General features: G+C 48.1%; 1 protein-coding gene across 2 annotated transcripts in view; it reads left to right on the top strand.

Annotated features, from left to right (window-relative positions):
- The window catches only part of LOC123760334 (CD109 antigen), a 147,298-nt gene that overhangs the window by 37,480 nt on the left and 82,571 nt on the right, over positions 1–27,247 (top strand). The window contains exon 2 of one of the 2 annotated variants that reach the window (XM_069338300.1): positions 21,739–22,048. In XM_069338300.1, the coding sequence (XP_069194401.1) occupies positions 21,739–22,048 (310 nt within the window). Of the gene's footprint in view, positions 1–21,738; positions 22,049–27,247 lie in introns of those variants that run through there. The other variant, XM_069338301.1, reaches the window with a different exon arrangement.

Raw genomic sequence — 27,247 nt, 5'->3', positions numbered from 1 at the left:
AGGAGCGGGGCAAGAAGCACGGGCTATGGTGAGCCCGTAACTTACCTGGCACAGGAGTGGGGCAAGAAGCACGGGCTATGGTGAGCCCGTAACTTACCTGACACAGGAGCGGGGCAAGAAGCACGGGCTATGGTGAGCCCGTAACTTACCTGGCACAGGGGCGGGGCAAGAAGCACGGGCTATGGTGAGCCCGTAACTTACCTGGCACAGGGGCGGGGCAAGAAGCAGGGGCTATAGTTAGCCTCGTGATGTTCTTACCGTCCCAGAGTGTACCTGTACACCAACTCACCTCCCTGAATAGTGCACGAATCCCTAGCTTCTATTTAATGCATTAAAGTGTTCCGTTCTGAGGCTTGTATCTCCGAGAATGTGAAGCCACCGCAGCGGAACCAAGGTCACCCGGGCCTGAGCTAATATCGATATACCGAGTCCCCCAATATTATTTCCTAGTATTCTCACGCCCCCCTCCCCCCCCCCCCCACCACCACCACCACCACCACCTTCCTTCCCCACACGCACTCCCCACCACCAATCTCACCCCCTCCCTACTCACAGGACCTTTACCTCTCCCTGCAATGATCATCCCCACTACCACCACCACTACCACCACTACTACCACCACTACTACCACCACCACTACCACCATCCCTGCAACCCTACCTACACTCTCCCTCCCTCCCTTCTCACCTTCACCCAATCATTACTTCTCTATTCCGTTCACTCTACTCAACGTAATCATCACCATGCAGTTTTTTTTTTCTCCTCACAACCACCATCATTATCACCACCAGCACCACCACCACCACTAGCACAACAACCACCACCACCACCATCAATCACCTTGTGAAATACACAACAAAAAATTAAAAAGTGCAGAAGTTTGAACAAGAGTAGTGCCAGATATAAGAGGTTTAAGCTAAGAGGATAAGTTAAACAAATATAAAAATACAAAATCACAAATCTAGTGGAGAGAATAGTAAGTAATTCTCTAAAGAAGGCCTCAAGCCGGGGAGACTATGTAGAAGAGAGAAAAAACAGAGAGGACATGATCATAACATAATAGATACTGAGAGGAACGAGACGAGGTGGATTAGGACAACATCTTTAACTTGAAAATAAAGTAAGACAAGAGAACACAGACGGAAGCTGGAAAGGCAATTGAGTTCAAGAAATGTAAAGAAATCCTCCTACCGGTCGGGAGCCGGTCGGCCGAGCGGACAGCACACTGGACTTGTGATCCTGTGGTCCCGGGTTCGATCCCGGGCGCCGGCGAGAAACAATGGGCAGAGTTTCTGTCACCCTATGCCCCTGTTACCTAGAAGTAAAATAGGTACCTGGGTGTTAGTCAGCTGTCACGGGCTGCTTCCTGGGGGGTGGAGTCCTGGTCGAGGACCGGGCCGCGGGGACACTAAAAGCCCCGAAATCATCTCAAGATAACCTCAAGATATTGGTGGTCGTACATTCCTACCGTGGAATGTAGGGAAGGAAGAATCTACAAGTTTAAGACCAGATTCGACAAAAGATTATGAATGTTAGAGTAGCTAAATTGCACTCCAATGAATACAGTAAAGAGAGTAGAGAGTGACACGACGCCTGCCTCACCACTTGTCCTGCCTCTAGTAAGCTTGGCCAGTCTTCAACACCGCTACAGTACACAGCAGAGCGCTGTCATACAGTATATTGGGACATTGGTTACTCCACTCAGTGACGCTTTATACAGTCACACCTGGACACAAACGGGGCTTTAGAAGTACACACCAAAACATGAGGAGGAAGCCTGAATGGTCCCCAGGACTATATGCGACTGAAAACTCTCACCCCAGAAGTGACTCGAACCCATACTCCCAGGAGCAACGCAACTGGTAACTACAGGACGAGGTTCGAGCCTGCTGACTCGGTCCTCCCAAGCAAAGGTTGGGAAGACAATCCACATTCTGAATTCCGTGGTTTTATAGCTGTAAAGACTCCCAGACAACGCGCCTAGACCCTCCGGGAAAGTCAACTGCCTCTTAAATTTATTATGGCTATACGTATATGTTTATGAATTATATATATAGAGTGAGCTAACAGGTATGACGTTTGTTTTAGCCTTGCTCGGAGGCACGGCGGGTGATGGTGGTGTGTGTGCTGCACACGGCCAGAGGGCGTGTCACACCTGTTATGTCTGTGAAGGTTTTATATGATATTTAATGCTGATGACGTCCGCACAACGTCATCCCAGATGACGTGTATGCTGCTTTTAATCTTCGTTCCAATATTGTTTAGGAGGACGAGGAGGCGGAGCAGCTGCCACCGACGACGATAGGGTCGATCTTTCTTTACCCAGAACGTTCCAGAGATTGGGGTGAGTGACAGTACTGGACCAGGTGCCAACAGTACACTACCAGTACAAGGTGCAGCCTGCTACCTGTACCTACAAGCACAACACAGGAGTTAACTATCCTCAAAACGACGCCACATAGCCAGGGGCAGTCTGACAACGTCCACGTCTAGATACAACATATGCCAAATGCAGACGAGGGATTTCCAGGGGCCCGGCCCCCGCGCACAAGAACGCTCGCCGATCAGCCGGATAAACCCAACAGAGACGTTCTGCAAACCCCCAGAGTTTCCGCGCCATGACTCTGCAAGAGCCCCGGACAAGCGCACTGTCATTTCACCCGCAATCATTGCTGCGTGTTTGCCCTCTTAAGTTGGCACACATGCAAGACTCCGGGCCGGTGGAGGTGTTTAGGCAAGCCTTACAAGAGACCCTTGACTTTCTTGGAGACGGGACATTTACTCACACACGTCACCATCTTGCCAGAAGCACACTCACCATCCAGGTCTTCCAGTTCGACCTGCATTATTCATTACGCCGGCTCGTACCAGTTGGAATTTGTAATGTTAATGGAAAATCAAGAACCGCGTAGTGGTGTTGACCTGGTGTATGAGGTAGTGGTGACCTTATAGAGATGTTGACCCGGGTGTATGAGGTAGTGGTGACCTTATAGAGATGTTGAGCCGGGTGTATGAGGTAGTGGTGACCTTATAATGGTGTTGAGCCGGGTGTATGAGGTAGTGGTGACCTTATAGAGGTGTTGACCCGGGTGTATGTGGCTGTGGTGGTCACATGTGAGAGTGGGGTCATGCGGGGAACAGTGTTGTGGCGGCTAAGTGGTGAACAGTGACTGGAGGCTGTGAATGTTTAGCTTGATCTCTGTTTTGAGGTCACGTGGATGACTATCCTTCAGCTGGGGACCCCAAACACCTGCTGTCGCTCTCTCCGTCATTTTGCCATGGTAAGGGGTCTCCGGCGGTGATCGGGTCTCTCTCTCTCTGTCTGTCTGTCGGTCTGTCTATGTACGAGAGGTACCACCAGGGGGTGTACGAGAGGAGGGGAGTGTACCAGAGATGGGGGAAGAGGGGCGGGGGGGGGGGGGGTGAGTGTGTATAGCGGTCAGGGCATTAGGAGTCATTATATCCAGCAGCGGTGACCTGGTAGCGCCGCGGGCCTCTAGTCTGCTGCTGCAGTTGCTGCTGGCCCCCCCCTCCCCCGTCACCCTGCCGAAGCTGTGCTGGTTGGGCTCCCCCCATGACGTGAAGGGCGCGTGTATACATCTTGAGATGGTTATCTTGAGATGATTTCGGGGCTTAGCGTTCCCCGCGGCCCGGTCCTCGACCAGGCCTCCTTTTTGTTACACATCCCCAGGAAGTAGCCCCGTAGCAGCTGTCTAACTCCCAGGTACCTATTTACTACTAGGGGAACAGGAGCATCAGGGTGAAAGAAACTCTGCTCATTTGTTTCCGTCTCCGCCGGGGATTAAAACCCGGAACCTGAGGACTACGAATCCCGAGCGCTGTTCAATCCAACCCGTTCTCGCACTTGCTTTTAGTCAATATTGGCTTGTTTAATAAGTGCATATGTGACATACTAATTGATTGTGAATATTTTAGTTTACCTTGAAAAGCTTCATAGAAAACACCGACCTCACCTAACCTTCTTAGTATGTTAAGATAAGCATCTTATTGCTTCTTAATTACAATTATTACTTAACCTATACCGTTGATAGGTTAAGTAATAATTGTAAACAAGAAGCAATAAGATGCTTATCTTAACATACTAAGAAGGTTAGGTGAGGTCGGTGTTTTCTATAAAGCTTTTCAAGGTAAACTAAAATATTCACAATCAATTAGTATGTCACATATGCACTTATTAAACAAGCCAATATTGACCATAAGCAAGTGCGAGAACGGGTTGCAACATGTACGTTTAGGAGGGTACCTGGTACGTCAGGAACATGGCCTTTACCTGCCCATGCAACCTCTGATAAAGCATATTTACTGTTACAACCTTTCTATTTGTTCCTTCTCATCTCTCAGAAGGGAAAGTCATGTGTTGCCTCACTTGAAGCCTTGTTTCAGAATCTCGTAAATATTATATGAAAGCTCGTTTGACTTGTCTTAATATATAGTAAATTATATATTATAAGAGGGGAAGAGGGGGCGGGGGGGGGGAGTGAAGATCTTGCTGGGAGCTTCAGGGTATTCATCATATCATGTGTTGAATAGCCCGGTGGTATCTTCACAACTTGATGAGTGATTGAATTATTTTTTCCCTTGTTTCCTTTAATAGGAATTTTGATGATGACTTGAGCATAATTCATTAATTAAAACTACCTCATCAATACTTACAGCTACCAGGGACTACCTGGACATTGATGGCACAATGTGGCACTAGAAAGATTTCTTACTTGGTATCATATATGTAGGTCATCCAAATACTATCTTATCTTAATAGTAGCAGGCATCCATCAGTCTCAGGAGACTATGGAGTTGCGTTGTGATGTCGGCCTGGGGCCAGATTCACAAAAGCACTTACACAAGCACTTAAGAACGTGTACATCTTTTCTCAATCTTTGACGGCTTTGGTTACATTTTGAAGCATCATGGCCTGAGCTTGTAGTGTGTCTCTCCCCCCCCCTCCAGGGGATCTCTGCCGGCGTAGTAGGGGAAGATAAGGTTGTTGTTGTTATAGATTCACCTACTCGGAACAAGTTCCAAGTAGCACGGGCTATGGTGAGCCCGTAGTGGACTTACCTCCCCCAGACGGCACCTGGCACAGGAGCGGTGCCGTCTGGGGGAGGTAAGGGCCCTGCAGCGCTTGGATCACCTGTTGAAGGGCTCCGTCGGCCTGTTCCGCTGTTGCCTGTGTTAAGAGTTATGGAGACTTGAGCGTTGCTTATCTTCTTTCTTTGGTGAGGCGTGCTGCTCCTGGTTTAGCATAATGCTGCTTATCTGTAGCATTATGCTGCTCCTTTATAGCGTTATGCTGCTCCATTGTAGCATTATGCTGCTCTAGACTAGCATTATGCTGCTCCACTGTAGCATTATGCTGCTCTAGACTAGCATTATGCTGCTCCATTGTACCATTATGCTGCTACACTAGTATTATGCTGCTCTAGACTAGCGTTATGCTACTCCTGTTGTGTGAAATGTAATAAGAATATTCCTGGTGGTTGACAGGAGCGTGTAGCTGCACACTCCTGTCAACCCCTCGGTGTTGACACCTGCTTGCAACACCTGTGTTGACACCTCCTTGGATACCTGCCTGCAGGAGACCAACACCCCTGTTGACAAATGCTGGCATACCTGTTTGCAGGAGAGCAACTCCCCTGTTGACAAATGCTGGGACACCTGCTTGCAAGCAACACCGGTGCCTGCAGAAGCTGGCTGAACTTCACCCCCCAAAAAAGTTCATTTGACGTTGCATATCAGTTGATATATTTATGTTGCATCGTCATTGTTATTATTGCAACCCATCGTCGTGAAATGATAGACCATTCGATAACTATTTGGGTCGAAAGTACCCATATGACGCGATGGACCACCAGATAGTACTTTAAAATTCTACTATCTGGAAGGTCCGTTAGTTCATGTTGGTACTGTCGACCAAATAGTTACTGTAAGTGCTTTCATTTTAGGAAGGTGTTCGCTATTATTGACTTTTTTGTTGACAAAATTAATATGCAATTATTGCCTAATCGGAGTAATTTCATTAGGTCTTGCCTGGAGTGAGGATGCTGCTGATATTCAGTGCTAGGCAGGACATAAGGAATGCTGCTCATATTCACTGTTAAAGAGGATAATGAGGATGCTGTAGGCGTAATGCGAGCAGTGCAACACTGCTAGTCCGGTCCATATCAAAGAGTTTCTGGGAAGACGTGTGCAGTAGCTTGCGCCATCAGTGCAGGAAAACAGCTGAACAGAGCCGCCCTGTCGAAGCGAGTATTGCGAGAGATATAATTGTTGCTCAGAGCACTTCAGTGACAAACATATCGCCCGCGGCTGGCAGGTTTTTCTTACCCAGGCCCACAGGCAGCCGTCCAGACCTTACTCGGAAAGTCCCATCATTTGCTGTCCTTGGGGCTCGGTTGTGTCCGTAGGCTGGTGCAGGCTGTCAGGGGTCTGGCCTTCAGCCAGACCCCTGCAGGTTCTTTCCTGGTGCAGGCTGTCTGGGGTCCGGCCCTCAACCAGATAAAGCCAGTTTCTCGTGCTTACAGGCTAGCCGGGTTGGCTCCCTGCCAAACCAGCAGGTTTTTCGCGGGCAAAAGCGCATGGTATTAATGCGTTATCGCATGGTGGTAAACAACATCCGCCTGTCAAATAAACCTGATATTAAGAACAGGAATTGTATATATTTATTTGTAGTTACTCTTAAATGAGAGGCGTTGAGGAGGAGCGAGGCTGAGAGTGGTAATATCTGGGCCTGAGTACTTGATAGTGTCGGTGGGGACCATACTGCACATAGTGACGTAATGGACAATTAGAAAGTAAAATCTGGTACTATTGAATTTTCACAAACTGGAAAAGATTTCGCATTTATGTTGGTAATAAAAACCTAACCTAATCATCGCAGGCCTAATACACGCTATCTGAGACCTAGTATAGTACATATATGGGCTATACTAGGTCAAGGAATATTTAAGTTTGGGGTTTAGCTTGTTTTTTCCTGACTGTATAAAGTGTATATATGTATAAATGTACTTGTATAAAGACTGTATAAATGCTACTACCTAATTGTCTAATACGTCAATATATGTACGATAGTGCAGATAGGTAAAAAATGTATAAGAGTGGCCGCCCAGGATCCTGCCCAGGACCATGCCCTGTTGAGCCTCTGGAATCTTAGTCTACAAGTGGAGTTCATAAGATAAGTTCCTGTAGTTGTAAGATCCTAGCCTGGAGCTGGAATCCCTGGAATGTCTTGGCTTGTAACAGGAACCAGTGTGATCTTGCCCCGAAGCTAGAGTCCTGGCGAACTTTGATTGCAAATGCTGATTCGCAGCTGAAGCGTCTTGACACATTCCGAGGACCGTCGTGTGCTGAAAACTAGCTGAAATTCCAGCGGTGCTGACCTGTTGCTGGGCTGGTTTGAAGCTAGAAGGCGCGATAGCGATGGACGAAAAGAAGGATAGTAATGGTTGACGACGAGATGATGACTATGACTGTCCGTCATGGTGCGAGTCAGTCCTGCAGTAGTGGCCTCCGTGTCTCTCGTCTCCCAGAGCCAGCGGGTAACTCACAACACTGTCTTCATTTTAGTGGGTTCTTATGGTCCACCCGCCAGCGATTCTTCTCAGTCAAGGAGCTGCAAGTCAGTGTCTCCTGTGATCTTCGGTCGTCGGAGAGATAAAAGAGTATTTCCTTTGACACTTTGACTTGGCGCTTTCCCTTGATAATTCCTTCCCTCCCTCCCTCCTCAGACCTTGCCTTCTCCTAGTGCTTGGATTAACTCTTTGGTCAATTTGTCTTATAGACATTTTTGCCTTGCAGCGTGAGTGCGTTGTGTCTCGCGGTGACGCGTGCATAGCATCGTAGTCGTCTGGGACAACTTCACCAATACATTGCCTCTTTTTCTTTAATCGTCTGCCTGTCAATCTATTAATCTACTAGTACACCTCCCTTGCCTGCCACAGTACTGGGGACTCTTGTCAGAGACTCGCTAACCTTGCCGGAGGTCGGCGCCACCCTGGTACAAGTGCTGGCGCGTCACTTGATAGTGTGACAGTCAAGTGTCACACTTGACAAACAAGTGACAGTCTTTATTAAGAATACACTTGTGACTGCCAGAGGTCCTCACCCTGGTGACGTGCAGGCACTACGCTAGTACACCATCACCCCCTTGTTTGTATACACTCCTCGCGTGTAGTTTGGGACGGGATCAGACCGGTTCTCAACTAGTCTTCAGTAATCGTTATGAGTTACTAGCCCCAGTTCACGAAGGTCTGCATGGGTTTAACCTTTCCGCCTGGAGCAAGGTGAAGTACATTATAGCAATCTGAAGCCTAATTTGATCCTTCATTAGTGGTTATTGATGTTGGGTGACTCTGACAATACCCTGGAAGGTGAAGTTGGTCATGGGTGATACTGGGAGACCATACCGATATCCTGGAAGGTGGAGTAGGTCATGGTTGATGCTGGGAGACCATACCAGTGTCCTGGAAGGTGGGGTAGATTATGGTTGATACTGGGAGACCATACCAGTGTCCTGGAAGGTGGGGTAGGTCATGGTTGATACTGGGAGACCATACCGATATCCTGGAAGGTGGGGTAGGTCATGGTTGATGCTGGGAGACCATACCAGTGTCCTGGAAGGTGGGGTAGATTATGGTTGATACTGGGAGACCATACCAGTGTCCCGGAAGGTGGGGTAGGTCATGGTTGATGCTGGGAGACCATACCAGTGTCTTGGAAGGTGGGGTAGGTCATGGTTGATGCTGGGAGACCATACCAGTGTCCTGGAAGGTGGGGTAGGTCATGGTTGATGCTGGGAGACCATACCAGTGTCTTGGAAGGTGGGGTAGGTCATGGTTGATGCTGGGAGACCATACCAGTGTCCCGGAAGGTGGGGTGGATTATAGTTGCAGTATAGGTGTTTCTGTCTTGCGATATTATCTATTTTTAACTACAGTTGAGGACGTGTTTATATAATATTCCTACCCTGCTTCACTCGGCCTTCGGTGAGAAATATCAGTAAAAATATATAAGCTGTCGTAAAAGAGCGGACGTGTATAGGTTAACTACGACTTGACTTCTGGAATAGGTTGTGAATACGGTCAATTAAAGTGCAGTAGTGTAGGCCTATCGCTCGGGGCGGGACTAGGGAGCCCCCAGGTTGAGTAACAACCGATTGTCCAAGATTTAAACTGGTTGACAGTGTTTTTTTCTCCATTGAGTTGATTTGGCAAGACGCCCTTTATGCTAGAACCGGTCTCCAAGGCCACTGTTATTTACCTAAGTGGCTTGATGACGCTGGCGGGAGTTCGGCTCAATGACGCTGGCGGGAGTTCGGCTCGTTGACGCTGGCGGGAGTTCGGCTCGATGACGCTGGCGGGAGTTCGGCTCAATGACGCTGGCGGGAGTTCGACTTGATGACGCTGGCGGGAATTCGGCTCGATGACGCTGGCGGGAGTTCGACTCAATGACGCTGACGGGAGTTCGGCTCAATGACGCTGGCGGGAGTTCGACTTGATGACGCTGGCGGGAGTTCGGCTCGCTGACGCTGGCGGGAGTTCGGCTCGCTGACGCTGGCGGGAGTTCGGCTCGATGACGCTGGCGGGAGTTCGGCTCGATGACGCTGGCGGGAGTTCGGCTCGCTGACGCTGGCGGGAGTTCGGCGTTGTCCCTCACACTCAAGTTCTCTCACGTCATCAAGTGTTGTCGTTGTCATGTATGAGGCGAGTATAGCAGTACTGTCGTTGGTGGTGTTTCTCTGGTCGTATCTCATTGTAACATTCTGACTTTCCTGCTGCTCCTCTCGTCACTGTCTCTTGTTCTCTTTCGTTATCTCTTGTTTCTTCCTTTTACAACCCGTCATAACTTTCTTGGTGTTATGTTTTCTGTCGTTACTTTGTTGTTGCTGCAGCGTCCACGACACAGCACTATTGTGGTCGTTCCCGCCTGGTCGCCGCCTCTCCGCCCTCACGCTTACCAGTATTACAAGTATCAGTCCGGATTCAAATAAGGTGCGATTCATCACCAGCTTTCAAATTGTTATTTCTCGCTACGCATAAATTGCTAAGATAAATGTCAAAGCTGGCCTGCTTCAGTAACCGTATGATGTTAGCTCTCAAAACTGCCGTGGATGTCGTATTTACTAGAGAATATTTCGGTGCTGAAGTAACCCAGGTACCTGGGAGTTACCTGGGAGGTACCTGGGAGGTCCCTAGGAGGTACCGTGATCCACATGGTCTTCCCCTGTGGGAGTACTTTGTCTTCCAGGTCCCTGGATGATGTATAATGTAGTCCATCAGTATGTTTAATGACTTAAGTATTCCATTCTTAATTAAATGTACACAATTTTAATCAGTATTGTATCATGCGTGCCTGATCGAGCACCCTGCCAATAGGTTACCGGCGCTTGAAATGCCGGGTCCCAGGAGCTGAGGCTTGTCTTGTATTGAGATTTAGGTGACTAGTGAATCTGTATAAAAATTGTATTTTATTTATTTAGAATTCGTTAGAGGTGTAGCAATAGTGTTGTGGTGCAGCATAAACAGGGAGCTGCTCCCAACACAGGCCAGCTGTACTTTCCTTGTTGTGCCTGCAGGGGTTGAGCTCTGGCTCTTTGGTCCCGCCTCTCAACCGTCAATCAACAGGTGTACAGGTTCCTGAGCCTACTGGGCTCTATCATATCTACATTTGAAACTGTGTATGGAGTCTGTTTCCACCACATCACTGCTTAATGCATTCCATTTACTAACTACTCTGACACTAATAAAATTCTTTCTAATTTCTCTGTGGCTCATTTGGGTACTAAGTTTCCACCTGTGTCCCCTTGTTCGTGTTCCACCCCGTGCTGAAGAGTTTGTCTTTGTCCACCCTGTTAATTCCCCTGAGAATTTTGTAGGTGGATATCATGTCTCCCCTTACTCTCCTGTTTTCCAGGGACGTGAGGTTCAGCTCCCTTAGCCTTTCCTCGTAGCTCATACCTCTCAGTTCCGGGACGAGCCTGGTGGCATACCGCTGAATCTTCTCTAACTTTGTCTTGTGTTTAACTAGGTATGAACTCCAGTCTGTAACTGTATATTTCATTATTGGTGTGACATAAGTAATATACAGGGTCCTGAACGATTCCTTACACAAGTTTCTAAAGGCAGTTCTTATGTTGGCCAGTCTAGCATATGCCGCTGATGATATCTTTGTGTGTGTGACTGTAGGCTTGTACAGTGACCATCTACGAGCGAGAGAGAGAGAGAGAGAGAGAGAGAGAGAGAGAGAGAGAGAGAGAGAGAGAGAGAGAGAGAAGAATCAGGGGAAAACGCCAAGCCATTACGACTATATAGCCCTGGGAAGGGGTCAGGATAAGGATTTAGGATGGGACGGGGGGGGGGGGGAAGAGGAATGGTGCCCAACCACTTATGGACGGTCGGGGATTGAACGCCGACCTGCATGAAGCGAGATCCTCGCTCTACCATCCAGCCTAAGGGGTTGGGGATCTACGAGCGACTATAGCCTCGTACAGTGACCACGTACTTGTCGCATGTAATCAAAGAGACCGGCTGTGACTGACACAAATGACTGACGTGTACAGGCAAGACAACCCGTACACATCTTCCATTATAATTAGATAACCAATATCCGTAAGAGTAACGCTGCTGCTACTGCTCCTCACCACCTGGCCACCAGCAGCAGCAGCAGCAGCAGCAGCAGCAGCAGGAGCAGCAGCAGCAGCAGCAGCAGGAGCAGCAGCAGCAGGAGCAGCATGCATAACGCAGAACCCTACCTGATCTACACACACACATGCTTGACCCGGTCGTCTCCAAGAGGAAGGTGACTATCCTAGTCAGTCCTGCGTCTCGCTCTGCCGACATTAAGGTATACCAAGGTAAGGTATACCATTAAGGTATACCAAGGTAAGGTATACCATTAAGGTATATCAAGGTAAGGTATACCATTAAGGGATATCAAGTGTCTCTCTCTCTCCTCTTACGAAGACCTCGCTGAGGCAGATCGAAGCCCAGGTACACGCTGGTATAGGAGTCATTATATCCACTATTTACCTTGGTCATCGGTTGGGGTTATACCCAGATGGACCAGCCTGCTGAAATGAAAGTACTTGTAGTTACTATTTGGTGGAAAGTACCAATATGTTTTGATGGAACACGCCAGAAAGTACCAATATGTAGTGATGGACCATCAGAAAGTACCAATATGTAGTGATGGACCACCAGAAAGTACTAATATGTAGTGATGGACCATCAGAAAGTTCCAATATGTAGTGATGGACCACCAGAAAGTACCAATATGTAGTGATGGACCATCAGAAAGTACCAATATCTAGTGACGGACCACAAGAAAGTACCAATATCTAGTGACGGATCACCAGAAAGTACCAATATCTAGTGACGGACCACCAGAAAGTACCAATATGTAGTGACGGACCACCAGAAAGTACCAATATCTAGTGACGGACCACCAGAAAGTACCAATATGTAGTGACGGACCACCAGAAAGTACCAATATCTAGTGACGGACCACCAGAAAGTACCAATATCTAGTGACGGACCACCAGAAAGTACCAATATCTAGTGACGGACCACCAGAAAGTACCAATATCTAGTGACGGACCACCAGAAAGTACCAATATCTAGTGACGGACCACCAGAAAGTACCAATATCTAGTGACGGACCACCAGAAAGTACCAATATCTAGTGACGGACCACCAGAAAGTACCAATATCTAGTGACGGACCACCAGAAAGTACCCATATCTAGTGACGGACCACCAGAAAGTACCAATATCTAGTGACGGACCACCAGAAAGTACCAATATGTAGTGACGGACCACCAGAAAGTACCAATATCTAGTGACGGACCACCAGAAAGTACCAATATCTAGTGACGGACCACCAGAAAGTACCAATATCTAGTGACGGACCACCAGAAAGTACCAATATCTAGTGACGGACCACCAGAAAGTACCAATATCTAGTGACGGACCACCAGAAAGTACCAATATCTAGTGACGGACCACCAGAAAGTACCAATATCTAGTGACGGACCACCAGAAAGTACCAATATCTAGTGACGGACCACCAGAAAGTACCAATATCTAGTGACGGACCACCAGAAAGTACCAATATCTAGTGACGGACCACCAGAAAGTACCAATATCTAGTGACGGACCACCAGAAAGTACCAATATCTAGTGACGGACCACAAGAAAGTACCAATATCTAGTGACGGACCACAAGAAAGTACCAATATCTAGTGACGGACCACCAGAAAGTACCAATATCTAGTGACGGACCACCAGAAAGTACCAATATCTAGTGACGGACCACCAGAAAGTACCAATATCTAGTGACGGACCACCAAAAAGATGATTTTCGTATTACTGAATTTAGACAATCCAGAAACATTTTCATCTGAGACATAAAATATAAGACCTAACTAACCTGACCTAACACCAAGCTCTCCTTGCACTCCTTGGCTTAATACACGCTATCTTAGGCCTAATACAGTACATTATTGTGTTATAGGCCTAAGAATATTTAGGTTAGATTTTTAGCTTCTTTTTTCCGGATCCCATAACATTAATCGAATAAAAAGTGGCTTGCTGGCGGCCCATCACAACATATTGGTACTTTGGACCAAATAGTTACTATAAGTACTATCATTTGAGGAGGATGGGCAGAGTTACGACACCCATCACTCCCCGTGGGCGCTGCAGAGGGCGCTGACGGTGTGGAGTAACGTAGCAGGTGTGTTGCAGGTGTGTAGCGTTGCCCCCTCACACACAGCTGCCCCTTGCAGTGTCCGGGGCCTGCACAACCCCCTCCAAGAAATGTTTACCTCGGCCGTCTGAAGCCCACATGACTGTTCCTCCGAGTCATGTTAGCCTCCCAGCAGGTCACCAGTGGTGGGAGAGAGCCTCCCAGTCATGTTAGCCTCCCAGCAGGTCACCAGTGGTGGGAGAGAGCCTCCCAGTCATGTTAGCCTCCCAGCAGGTCACCAGTGGTGGGAGAGGACCTCCCAGTCATGTTAGCCTCCCAGCAGGTCACCAGTGGTGGGAGAGAGCCTCCCAGTCATGTTAGCCTCCCAGCAGGTCACCAGTGGTGGGAGAGAGCCTCCCAGTCATGTTAGCCTCCCAGCAGGTCACCAGTGGTGGGAGAGGACCTCCCAGTCATGTTAGCCTCCCAGCAGGTCACCAGTGGTGGGAGAGGACCTCCCAGTCATGTTAGCCTCCCAGCAGGTCACCAGTGGTGGGAGAGGACCTCCCAGTCATGTTAGCCTCCCAGCAGGTCACCAGTGGTGAGAGAGAGCCTCCCAGTCATGTTAGCCTCCCAGCAGGTCACCAGTGGTGAGAGAGAACCTCCCACCACTGATGTGAGGTTCAATATCTTGTTGAGTGAACCTTTGCACGCAATTTTGTTCCGTTTCTAATAGGTTCTGTCTGAAGTTTTATAAATCGATTAAATTGGTTGTATTGTCACACACAGAGATCACACTAACGTGATGCATCAAATGAACAAATCCACAAGGGCCGTGACGAGGATAACTCAGTCGATTAAGGCAGTGTCTGAGATGCTCTCGGACGCAGGTTCGAATCCTCGTCACGGCCCTTGTGGATTTGTTCATTGGTTGTATTGGATCGGGCCCTCGACCTCAGCCATGAGTTCGTCCCTATTAACCACCCAACTTACCCATCAGTATGGGGGGGGGGGGGACAGAATGTCGAAAAAAAAAGAGTTCTGAATGTTTTTTGTTTGGGATTTTGAATGTTGACATGCCAGCCAACCATGCAGACAGGGTTGTCGTTTTCCAGTTTGTGTGTACCTGGAGTGATGGGCTCCGTGCGTACCCTCAAGTCCAAGCCACTTGTTTATTTCATTGCATTTGCTTGAGTTGAAATCTAGCAACCACTCGTTCGACAATTTATGCAATTTATCCACGTCTTGTAGGAGGGATTTATTAACTCCAGGAATATTTACTCTTCTATCTACATTGATTATAGTGAGTGGCGGATATACAGCCAGAGTGAAGGAAAGGGGGCCCAACCTCTTGGACCATCGGAGATCGAACGCAGACCTTGCAAGAAGCGCTCTTCAAGTACGTTTATGGAGACAAGAAAGAAATACATCTCAAAGGGATAGAGTAGCTTAGGCTATTTCTACCCCCCTCCCCCCCTGGTCTCTACGCTCTACCGACCAGTGCAAGTGATTGGACTTGGAATAAAAGTCACAGATATGTGCGTCCATTGAGTTCAGTGGGGAACAATATATTTACTTGTGTGACCGACTTGGTCTTTCCTAACGTTAGACCTCCTTACAGAGGTGCCAGTCACTGGGCCCCGCCTCTCTCGCCCCGATATGTTTAGAACAATGATTGTTTTTAATCTTTTTTATTTAGGTTCCCATTGCTGTTTTGTCGAGTCATAGACCGCGTTTCACTGTGTCGTTGTCTTACAGGTGACGATCGTTAAGTTCTCCCTTTATTATACACCTTACCCCTCCTCTCCCCTCCCCCCCCCCCCTCTCTCTCTGTCTCTCTCTCTCTCTCTCTCTCTCTCTCTCTCTCTCTCTCTCTCTCTCTCTCTCTCTCTCTCTCTCTCTCTCTCTCTCTCTCTCTCTCTCTCTCTCTCTCTCTCTCTTTCTCTCTCTCTCTCTCTCTCTCTCTCTCTCTCTTTCTCTCTCTCTTTCTCTCTCTCTTTCTCTCTCTCTCTCTTTCTCTCTCTCCCTCTCTCTCTCTCTCTCTCTCTCTCTCTCTCTCTCTCTCTCTCTCTCTCTCTCTCTCTCTCTCTCTCTCTCTCTCTCTCTCTCTCTCTCTCTCTCTCTCTCTCTCTCTCTCAACGTTAACCTTTCGCCCACAATAATACCGCGATACGGCAGAGGAAACTCTGTTAATGTAACATTGCAATTTTGTACATATTTATTTCATGCTGTTTCAAACGCACATTTTTTTTTTACGGGAAAAGGTCAACTCTTGAGTGAGTGAGGTGCTGGTACAATGGCAGTTACGATACATTGTTACCTGTGTTAGCCACGTGTTCTCTTTTATTCTCTAGTGATAGTGCTGGAGGCGATTGTTGAGAGTGCAAGGGAACTCTTACACTACACAGTGGGGGTCATTGGGCACTCAGCCACTCAAGGTACTCGAGTCATGTTTACAGTCTCAAATTATAATTTACGTCAAATATTACTTAATTGTTTGAGTACGTAGTAAATCTTGGGTACGGGTTAAGTATATCAACATCACTTGATTCACGTTCAAGATAATGGTGTGTTATTGTATATCCCGCCAAACACACACCGAAACTACGACGTTGGTACAACGTTTGCACAAGTTTTTAACACCTCCTAACCAGTTATAATAACCAATATAGCAAGTTGTAATAACGTTCTAATACGTCATAAACACGTTAAGCCAAGATGTAACAACTTTATTACAAGTTGTAACAAGCGGAAAATAGAGACAGTTGCGGTTTGTGTTTCCAGGGATATATACGATCTGATGGTTAACAACTTATCTGATTAAGACGTGGATCACCTAACACCTTCATGCCAAAGTGGCATCCACAGGGAAGGCCAAAAGTTCCCAGTTGGACAGCAGATAGGTGTCTCTGGCATCCTTCCTTCTTGTGGGTGCCGGGGCGGCACTTCAGGTTCTCGTCCTCGGGCCTCTGGCTAGCACACTTGGTCCGGGAGACATCTCCCGTCACGCAGGGTGCAGTTGCGCCTCCAAAGATCTCCAGTATCATCTTTTGATACTGGTAATGGCTCGAAAGGGCCACCACTTACGGGCTATTCATGCCCGTGCCACCTCTTGGGTGGCATAATCTTCATCAATCATCATCAATTTGGCTAGCACGGGCTGGGACTCGACAGCCTGGGAAGGCAGCTCATCGAGGGGCACGGAATACCCTGACTTCAAACCTCCGCTGCCTCGCGGCCATACCCACTTGTGGGACGGACTTCAGGAGTCAACCTCGAGGGATAAATCCGGAGTTGGAGTCCGTAAGGCAGTTCGTTGTTGGCTTCACCCTCGTTGTGGCAGCTGCTGCGACGGCGCTGGAACCAGGGAGCCGGTCGGCCGAGCGGACAGCACGCTGGACTTGTGATCCTGTGGTCCTGGGTTTCGATCTCGGCGAGAAACAATGGGCAGAGTTTCTTTCACCCTATGCCTCTGTTACCTAGCAGTAAAATAGGTACCTGGGTGTTAGTCAGCTGTCACGGGCTGCGTCCTGGGGCTGGAGGCCTGGTCGAGGACCGGGCCGCGGGGACACTAAAAAGCCCCGAAATCATCTCAAGATAACCTCAAGGAAGCGTATTTGCATTTGCCTTCCCATTGGAGATGATAGGTGAGAAGGGTGAAGACTAGGTGTAAGGGAATAGGTGTTGGAATAAGATTGAAATAAGATTGGAAAAAGGTAATTTGTATGAAGTATAGGAATAAGGCTTTGGAAAAAGAAATAAGATAAATTATAGGAACGGGTTTATAGTAAGGGAATAAGGAAGAAGTATTAGAAGATATACATTTTTACCTTATTCTTATATTTCTAAAGGAAAAGGTAGAAGTAAAGAAAAAATGGAGAAGTAAAGAAAAAAGATTCAAGTATAGGAAAAAGAAAATTACAGAAGGGCCAAATGGCGAAGATGAGGAGGAGGAGGAGGTAAGGAAGAGAGAAATAGAGAGAGAGTGAGAGAAGACAAATACAAGAAAGAGACCCCTAGAAGGGCTAGAGCTAAGTCAGATGATCACGCTTGTTAAGGAGGTTAAAGCATTATATATGTACTGAGAGGAACGAGAGTCATAAGAACACAAGAATAAAGGTAACTCCAGACACAGCCACAGTTACACGGTCAGCAGACACAGCCACAGTTACACAGTCAACAGTAACACAGCCACAGTTACACAGTCAACAGTAAGACAGCCACAGTTACACAGTCAGCAGTAAGACAGTCAGGACTGAAGTTCATGTTGGGTAAGGCAGCCCAGACGCCGTCTGTGGAGAGGACAGGCAGGAAAGATTATTTTAGAACAACAAAGGGTAAGAGTGGTAAGAGTGACAGGCTGGCGGGCGGCGGGCGGCGACGGCGGGCGGCGGCTGGCGGGCGGCGGGAGCGTTGACCTCTCCGTCACCAGCGGTCATGGCAGCCCCACCCTGGTGCCCTGGGCGGGGCCAGGCACGGCGGGGCACTGGGCATCATGCTGAAACACTCACCTCCCAAGGACACGTCAAACTGGGACAGTTGAACAAATCCACAAGGACGGGCGTGACGAGGATTCGAACCTGCGTCCGAGAGCATCCCAGACGCTGCCTTAATCGACTGTTCATTTGATGCATCACGCAATTGTGATTTCTGTGTGTAATACTGAGACAGTTGTTTCTAGTCAGGCTGGGATATTATACATTCTAACATCTTGAGGTTATCTTGAGATGATTTCAGGGCTTTTAGTGTCCCCGCGGCCCGGTCCTCGACCAGGCCTCCACCCCCAGGAAGCAGCCGGGACAGCTGACTAACACCCAGGTACCTATTTACTGCTAGGTAACAGGGGCATAGGGTGAAAGAAACTCTGCCCAATGTTTCTCGCCGGCGCCTGGGATCGAACCCAGGACCACAGGATCACAAGTCCAGCGTGCTGTCCGCTCGGCCGACCGGCTCCCTATCGCCATCAGTACTCGACCACTGCACGCAAAGGATTCTTTTTCAGCAAGCGACAATAACAACATACTCGCTGGTCTGTGGCTGCTTGAGGGCAGTAAGTGGACCAGCAAGAATCACTGTCATAGGATCTGGAGCGACTGGCTCCATGCCGGCGAGGCTCAATTACCCAATTGTTGTAACGTGGCGTCCCGTCGTCTTTACAAATGTTATTAAATGCCGTCTGAAAACTAGAGACAGTTTTGTCATCTTCGTCCCCCTCCCTCCTTATCTCTCCCTCTTCCTCCCTCGTCCCCTTGTTCCAAGTCATATATATCCGGCGGTTCTCTCTCTCTCACTCCTACACGCATGGAGTCAGTGGTTCGAGTCTCCCAGAGCCCAGGTGAATGTTATGTCTTTATTATTATTATTATTATTATTATTATTATTATTATTATTATTATTATTATTATTATTATTATTATTATTATAGACATATTCACAGAATATATTATTGCCCTTTTGGCCTTGAATCTGTAGGTTGGCCTTCGGTTTACGATGGGCTTGTATAGTGAAGATGGCTATAGTGATAGGTGTAGTGAAGATAGGAGGGGGGGGGGGGGCTGCGTAGTCGCCCAAGCCACCCCGGGCACCCATCTAGTATCTACACATTCACAATAATAAGAATAATAATGTGTACCACACCCACGTGTAGTCCGTACTGCTGACCCGAACTCTGTGAAAAGCACATATGCATTTACACAAAGTCTTCCTCGACCCTGAGGCAAAAGTACAAAAGCAGACTACCGTGGACATTAGTAAGTCAATATCTGACTAAAACAGCAGGCGTCCAACTGACGTGTTGAATCTTTCATCTGGTCTTATAGAAAACGGTATTTTTATCATGAAACTGGATATATGTTTTAGTTTTTTTCTAACGTGGTACCAGTTTAGTTACGCCTAACATATACAGCAAGATCTAATATATATATATATATATATATATATATATATATATATATATATATATATATATATATATATATATATATATATATATATATATATAATATAATATAATCATTTGTATATGAGAAAATACCGAGTTTAAATGCATAGTAGCTGGTCAATACGTCTTTGGGAGTCGACCGCCGCTTGCGCGTTCTATATGGTTCATGGTATTTGACTCCTAGGCATGATAGCTGACTTACGGCCGTGGCATTCTTACCTTACTACCCTGGGGCATTGGTATATTATCCACATGCGTGGCTGCAATTCATGCTCTATATATATTTTAGGTGCATGGTACAAGTGATGCGTGTCACTTGGTGATTACATGCGCGGAGTTGTGAGAGCCAGTTAGTGATGCCGGCCGTCAGGGGTCGTAGGTGACTTGGGTACTTGTCGACGCCTCAACCCGTCCTCCTGTTTTGTAACTATTCCTCCAAAGGACACCTGATCAACCAGGCTGTGACTCATACGTCAGGGTGCGAGCAGCCGCGTCCAACAGCCTGGTTGATCAGTCCGGCAACCAGGAGGCCTGGTCAACGACCGGGCCGCGGGGACGCTAAGCCCCGGAAGCACCTCAAGGTAACCTCAAGGTATGGGGTCGATCGTACCAATCTGTAGTATTGGAAAAAATCAAACTTAAAATCCCAACTTAAATATTCCTAGGCCTAGTATAGCACATATATGTACTATGTTAGGCCTCGGATAGCTTAGGGTATTTAGGGTAGGGTGGTTAGGTTAGTTTTTATTAGCAACGTAAATAGAAAACCTTTTCCGGTTTGTCGAAATTCAGTCCCACAAAAGTCTACATTGTGGTGGTCAGTCACGTGGATTGTGGAGCTCAACGGTACTCAGTGCTCTCACTTGAGCACCATCACGGGGCTGCAATATTGACGTCTGCCATCACAAGATTGATTATATTTTTGTAATTATATTATTTGCTTATTTATTGTAATTATTATTTTTAATTTTTGTATATTGTCATCCACATCATTGTCCTCTCCCCCCCCCCGCCATCACCATCCCCTCCACCGTCATCACCACCATCTTCACCACCACCACTACCACCACCATCTTCACCACCACCACCACCACCATCTTCACCACCACAACCACCACCACAATACTCCGGACCTGGCCAATTATGACCATGTTGCAACAGTTGTTTTAAGAAGGTTCAACCTGTATAATCTCCAGTCTTCATTCATGTTGCAGCATCACCACCACGACGTGAAATGTTTCCTCATTTGAGGTCATTTTGCTTTTCCCGCTTCCTCAGTTTCCTTTGTTGTCACACGCGAGGTACAGGCTGACCTCGCTTGACCCGGGACTCTGTTAGTAACCGGTGACGGTCGCCTTGTGACCCGCTTGTATGAACCCTCAGCGGTCGACGTGTTTGTGTGTTCAGAGCAGCACCAGCATCGACAGCACAAGCAACAGCATCAACAGCACAAGCAACAGCATCGACAGCACAAGCAACAGCAGCATCAACATCATCAACAGCACAAGCAACAGCAGCACCAGCATCAACAGCAGCGCCATCATCAACAGCACAAGCAACAGCAGCGCCTGCAGGAGCACCAGCAGCGGTACTGCTTATACAGCTTGCTAAAGGAAAGCACCACCTCAGAGAACAGAATCACCAGAGAACAGCAACTGATGCAGCTGGTTCTACGCCTACTATTTCTCCTCCAACGTCTTATTCTTCTACTGCTGCAACTAGTACATTTAATTCGTGTACGTGTTTTAATTTTCTTGAAGAAGGTTAACTTAAAAATTCTTTTACCGCTGAGCTTGTGTCTATTTTTCGCTCAAGCTACAACTTCAGGAAGTAGAACTTTGAGGAGGAGTCACAATAACGTGGCTGAAATATGTTGATCAAACCACACACTAGAAAGTGAAGGGACGACGACGTTTCGGTCCGCCCTGGACCATTCTCAAGTCGATTGTATACGACAATCGACTTCAGAATGGTCCAGGACGGATCGAAACGTCGTCGTCCCTTCACTTTCTAGTATGTGGTTTGGTCAACATAGAACTTTGATTTTCATAATGGCAATCGAATTATCTCTCTCTCTCTCTCTCTCTCTCCCTCCTGCAGATTTGGGTGATTGTAGCGTGTACATCGTAAATGAGAAGAAGTTTCATTGTGGCGTCCCGCGTAGAAGCCAAGCCGTTGTCATACACTCAGTACATCATGGCGCTTCGGTGACAACGATCAAACACTGGAGAGTCATGGGAAGTATGGCATGCTTCATGTTTGTGTGGTCACTGGTGGCCCTGGCACAAGGTGCGGCCCCTGGCACCATCATGGCCCGCACCACCAAGAATGACTTCGTGAGCGGGTCGCACCTCCCCGAAGTCCCTCCGGTCCGCCTCGCCTACCCGAAGAACGAAAAGAAAACGGAAGCGTGAGTACCCAGTGACTTTATTATTAGTATTATTTTTGTAGATTAAGAGTTTAAACAATAGTTCAAAGGGCAAAAGATATTGATGTAACTTTGAATTACCTTTGTTCCGACGTTAATTTAACGTTGCAACTGTCGTGATATAACGTTACTGGAGCATATTTTTGTGTGTCGGGAAGCTAAATCATCCCTGGGTTATATAAATGCTGATTATATCCTCAGTGTTTTGTATTCAGTAGCCTCCCGGTGGATACAGAATCTGTACCCAAGACCAACGTTCAGTCAAGACGATGAGTCACAGTAACGTGGCCCAAGGTATAATTACAAGACTTGACAATGGTCCAAGACTTGATAATGGTTCAAGATGGACGGAAACCCTCGATGTTTTTTTCATTTTGTGATGTGTGGTTTGGTCATCCACGTTATCAACGCTGATTCAGCGTTCAATGGACGTTACTGTTTGATAGTGTGCTCACTGGTTTAATATAACAATGTTGTGATGCACATTTATGAGATATAGGTGTGGTCAGGCGTTGAGGTGTGGTCAGGCGTTGAGGTGTGGTCAGGCGTTGAGGTGTGGTCAGGCGTTGAGGTGTGGTCAGCTAGTATGACCATCAACACACGTGGAAATCAGTGTTGTTAACTGTTCCACTATGTGTTGCCCCACGTGTCCAGCTACGTGTCCAGCTATGTGTCTAACCACGTGTCCAGCTACGTGCCCAGCTATGTGTCCAGCTATGTGTCCAGCTACGTGTCCAACCACGTGTCCAACCACGTGTCCAGCTACGTGTCCAGCTACGTGTCCAACCACGTGTCCAGCTACGTGTCCAACCACGTGTCCAGCTAAGTGTCCAACCACGTGTCCAGCTACGTGTCCAGCTACGTGTCCAACCACGTGTCCAACCACGTGTCCAGCTGGATGTTGTAAAATGTAATTTTTGTTGCTCAGTTTTTCTTCTTACGGTTCACTTGCCAGTGACAATAAGGTCCGCATCAGGTGAATACAAGCCGGCGAGGAAATAGTATCTTGGGCAGCTGGTGTTGTTGTTCTCGGGTGTAAGGTGACCCGTGACCCGTCACGGTGACCTGTGACCCGTCACGGTGACCTGTGACCCGTCACGGTGACCTGTCACCCGTCACGGTGACCTGTCACCCGTCACGGTGACCTGTCACCCGTCACGGTGACCTGTGACCCGTCACGGTGACCTGTGACTCGTCACGGTGACCTGCGACCCGTCACGGTGACCTGCGACCCGTCACGGTGACCTGTCACCCGTCACGGTGACCTGTGACCCGTCACGGTGACCTGTCACCCGTGTCGGTGACCTGCGACCCGTCACGGTGACCTGTCACCCGTCGCAGTGACCTGTGACCCGTCACGGTGACCTGTGACCCGTCACGGTGACCTGTGACCCGTCACGGTGACCTGTGACCCGTCACGGTGACCTGTGACCCGTCACGGTGACCTGTGACCCGTCACGGTGACCTGCGACCCGTCACGGTGACCTGTCACAGTGACCTGCGACACTTCAAGTCCTCTGCCTCTCTCCTTCTCTCACTTCATGCAGGTTGGCGTTCAATCCCCGACCGTCCACAAGTGGTTGGGCACCATTCCTTACCCCTCCATCCCATCCCAAATCCTTATCCTGACCCCTTCCCAGTGCTATAGTGTCGTAGTGGCTTGGCGCTTTCCCCTGATAATTCCCTTCATCCCTATTCCCTATTCCCTCTGCCTCTCTTCCTCCCTCCCGTTCCCTCTGCCTTTCTCTCCCTTCCGTTCGCTCAAGTCGTTCGACCCCCCAAGACGCATTCATCAGTTTTGATAAATTGTTCTGAGTATCATTAGGTTAGGTTAGATGAGGTGTTTAGGTTAGGTTAGGTTAGGTTAGGTTAGGTGAGGTGTTTAAGTTAGGTTAGGTTAGGGTAGGTTAGGTTAGGTTAGGTTATGTTAGGTGAGGTGTTTAAGTTAGGTTAGGTTAGGTTAGGTTAGGTTAGGTTAGGTGAGGTGTTTAAGTTAGGTTAGGTTAGGTTAGGTTAGGTTAGGTTAGGTGAGGTGTTTAAGTTAGGTTAGGTTAGGTTAGGTTAGGTTAGATGAGGTGTTTAAGTTAAGTTAGGTGAGGTGTTTAGGTTAGGTTAGGTGAGGTGTTTAGGTTAACCAGACCACACACTAGAAGTTGAAGGGACGACGACGTTTCGGTCCGTCCTGGACCATTCTCAAGTCGATTGTGAGAATGATCTCACAGTCGACTTGGAAATGGTCCAGGACGAACCGAAACGTCGTCGTCCCTTCACTTTCTAGTGTGGGGTTTGGTCAACATATTTCAGCCACGTTATTGTGACTCATCGTCTGTCACTGGATGACCTCAGTTGTGGTCAGAGCCTGTATGTGTCGCTTCAGCTTATCTCGTATACCTCTCTCGCTCTTTTCCTCACGCAGACCATTTGTGTGTGATTGTAGGGTGGTGGTCCACCACCAGCGTCTCTGTGACGTGGGGCTCCTCCAACAGCGTGTCTGTGGTGTGGGGCTCAGTAGTGTAAATGGGGACAATAACCGCGCATTTTGGTTTTCCCGACGTGCAGTTATTGGCTCCATTTTTTAATCTGTGAATCTCAGGGATGCGCTGCTGTGAGATTTGCCTAGTAAAAAATTGCCAATAACTGTGCTTCAGGAAACTCAAAATGTCCAGTTATTGGCCCCATTTACACTATTACCACTACCTACCCCAGTCCTAATATTAATGTGTATAAAATGGAAAGTCTGTACAATGTAGAACGCCAGATTTTCTAGACTAACCTCGCCCAGCTTTCCTAGATGATAAATGGTGAGTATTGGAGTGTCACAGGCCAGTCAGGGTAGGCCCTTATGCAACATCTTAAGAAATATTGGCATTTACAGCGACGGCAAACACAGGCCGAAGCTTCATCACTGAAATCGGGGCTGTGTTTTCCGTAGAGTTTTTAATTACTTTTTCATTTTTTTATAATATTAAATCTGAGGGAGATAGAAAAAGGGGGAGGGATGTTTGTGGAGATGGAAGGAGAGTAGGTGGAGAAAGGAAGAGAGGGGTGGTAGAAATGAAAAAAAGGGGCAGATTTGGAGGGTATAGAGGGAAGGAAGGGAGGAACATGTTCTTGAGGGAGAGAGGAGATGGGGAAGGGGGGAGGAAGGTGGAAAAGGGAAGAGAGGGCTGATAGACAAAGAGAGAGAGAGAGAGAGAGAGAGACTGCATCACCCGGGTACCCTATCTACTATGTATATAAAGTAGTATGAAGCAAAAATACAATGTACAGACAATTTTAAACACCTTGGAAATCGCGTGTAAATGAAGCCTGTAATAGTTCTATAAACATAATGTTAGTTTACAGAAGAAACCACAGTCACGTAATGTATTTATGAGCAAGTGATTGGATCAGAACGGGGCTTGACCCAGCATCTTGGGGTAACCCCTCAGACGCTCACCTTAACCCGTGGCACTCCTCAGTTGGCACCATCTTGGTGCCTCCAGACTCCTGGTGGATCTGGGTGGATCCCGGGTTAAATAACCCTTAGCATGTCATGGGTTAAGAGGCGCGTCTTGGGGGGGTTACCCAGGACGCTGAGGTCAATCCCAGTCCAGCAACAATGATTTTTTCTCATGTCAATTTATTCTGTGTTACACACGATAACCGTCATATCAAAGTCTACAGATAATTACTGAGCATCCACGTATTGTCAATCAGTTTAATGCAGTTACATCTTTCATTTTGTATTTCGTAAAGAGAAAATATATCAATAAATTACATGGTTGTTGCATGCAATCCGTCCTCTTGAACAGTACGTCACGTTTTGACGTATAAATCTCCCCTGAGGCCAACAACTGCAGCAGTAATAAACTCATAGCGACTCGCAAAATAGACGTGATGTCCCCGTTTTCTATTCCTGGTCATCCGTGTCCTGGTCCAGCTGCCGTGTCCTACCCACTGCTCTGGGTACCATACCTGCCGTGTCCTCCCCACTGCTCTGGGTACCATACCTGCCGTGTCCTCCCCACTGCTCTGGGTACCATACCTGCCGTGTCCTACCCACTGCTCTGGGTACCATACCTGCCGTGTCCTACCCACTGCTCTGGGTACCATACCTGCCGTGTCCTACCCACTGCTCTGGGTACCATACCTGCCGTGTCCTCCTCACTGCTCTGGGTATCATACCTGCCGTGTCAACGCCCCGGGGGATTAATGGTCGGCCATGACCAAACTACGAGTGTCCTCGGGCTCCGCGGCCGGGAAGAAGGTAGGCAGGTGTTTGGGACAAGGCCTACTCTACACACAGGTGACTGGAAATTGGCCTATTGTACACACTGGTGATTTGAACGGACTAATCCTACCCTACACACTTCTCAGAGACGGATTAATCCTACCCTACACACTTCTCAGAAATGGATTAATCCTACCCTACACATGTGTCTGGGACTATATTCTACCCTACACACAGGTGTCTAGGAGGGACAAGGCCTACCCGTCACACAGGTGTCTAGGAGGGACAAGGCCTACCCTTCACACAGGTGTCTAGGAGGGACAAGGCCTACCCAACACACAGGTGTCTAGGAGGGACAAGGCCTACCCTTCACACAGGCGTCTAGGAGGGACAAGGCCTACCCTTCACACAGGTGTCTAGGAGGGACAAGGCCTACCCTTCACACAGGTGTCTAGGAGGGACAAGGCCTACCCTACACACAGGTGTAAGAGGAGCCTGGCGGAGCGGCACACGCCCCCGCTCAACCTACACACTGATAACACCCAGGTACTCAAGTCCGTTCGTCAACGAGTTATTCCACCCACCACCTCACGCCTCACCAGGGGATCCGGCTGCCCAGATCAGCTTACTGATAAAATCATTAAGAAAGTCAATTGACTACTCCATCAGAAGGTAATAAAACCCAGACATCGCCAGGCTATGGGGCAACAGATCACGTGGGGTCCCCTCAAACCAGAGCCAGCTGGAGGCGAGGGCATGTGCCAGCATAATACGGTTGGCGGGTCCCTTGACCTCACCGACTCACGGCAACCGTCAGGTCCTGGGGCGCCGTGGTGCCGTGGTCCCTTCACCTCACGTGGCGGGAACCAAGATCCAAGCGTTCGCTGTGAACTGGGATAGTTGTAGACATCGGTAATGTTGCCAGTACTTCGCCAGTCCGGGTTGCACCGAAGGCTCGTTATTTAAAT

This window comes from Procambarus clarkii, chromosome 39 (assembly GCF_040958095.1).
Source record: "Procambarus clarkii isolate CNS0578487 chromosome 39, FALCON_Pclarkii_2.0, whole genome shotgun sequence".
Classification (NCBI taxonomy): Eukaryota; Metazoa; Arthropoda; class Malacostraca; order Decapoda; family Cambaridae; genus Procambarus; species Procambarus clarkii.
This window is presented reverse-complemented; position numbering and strand designations above follow the sequence as displayed.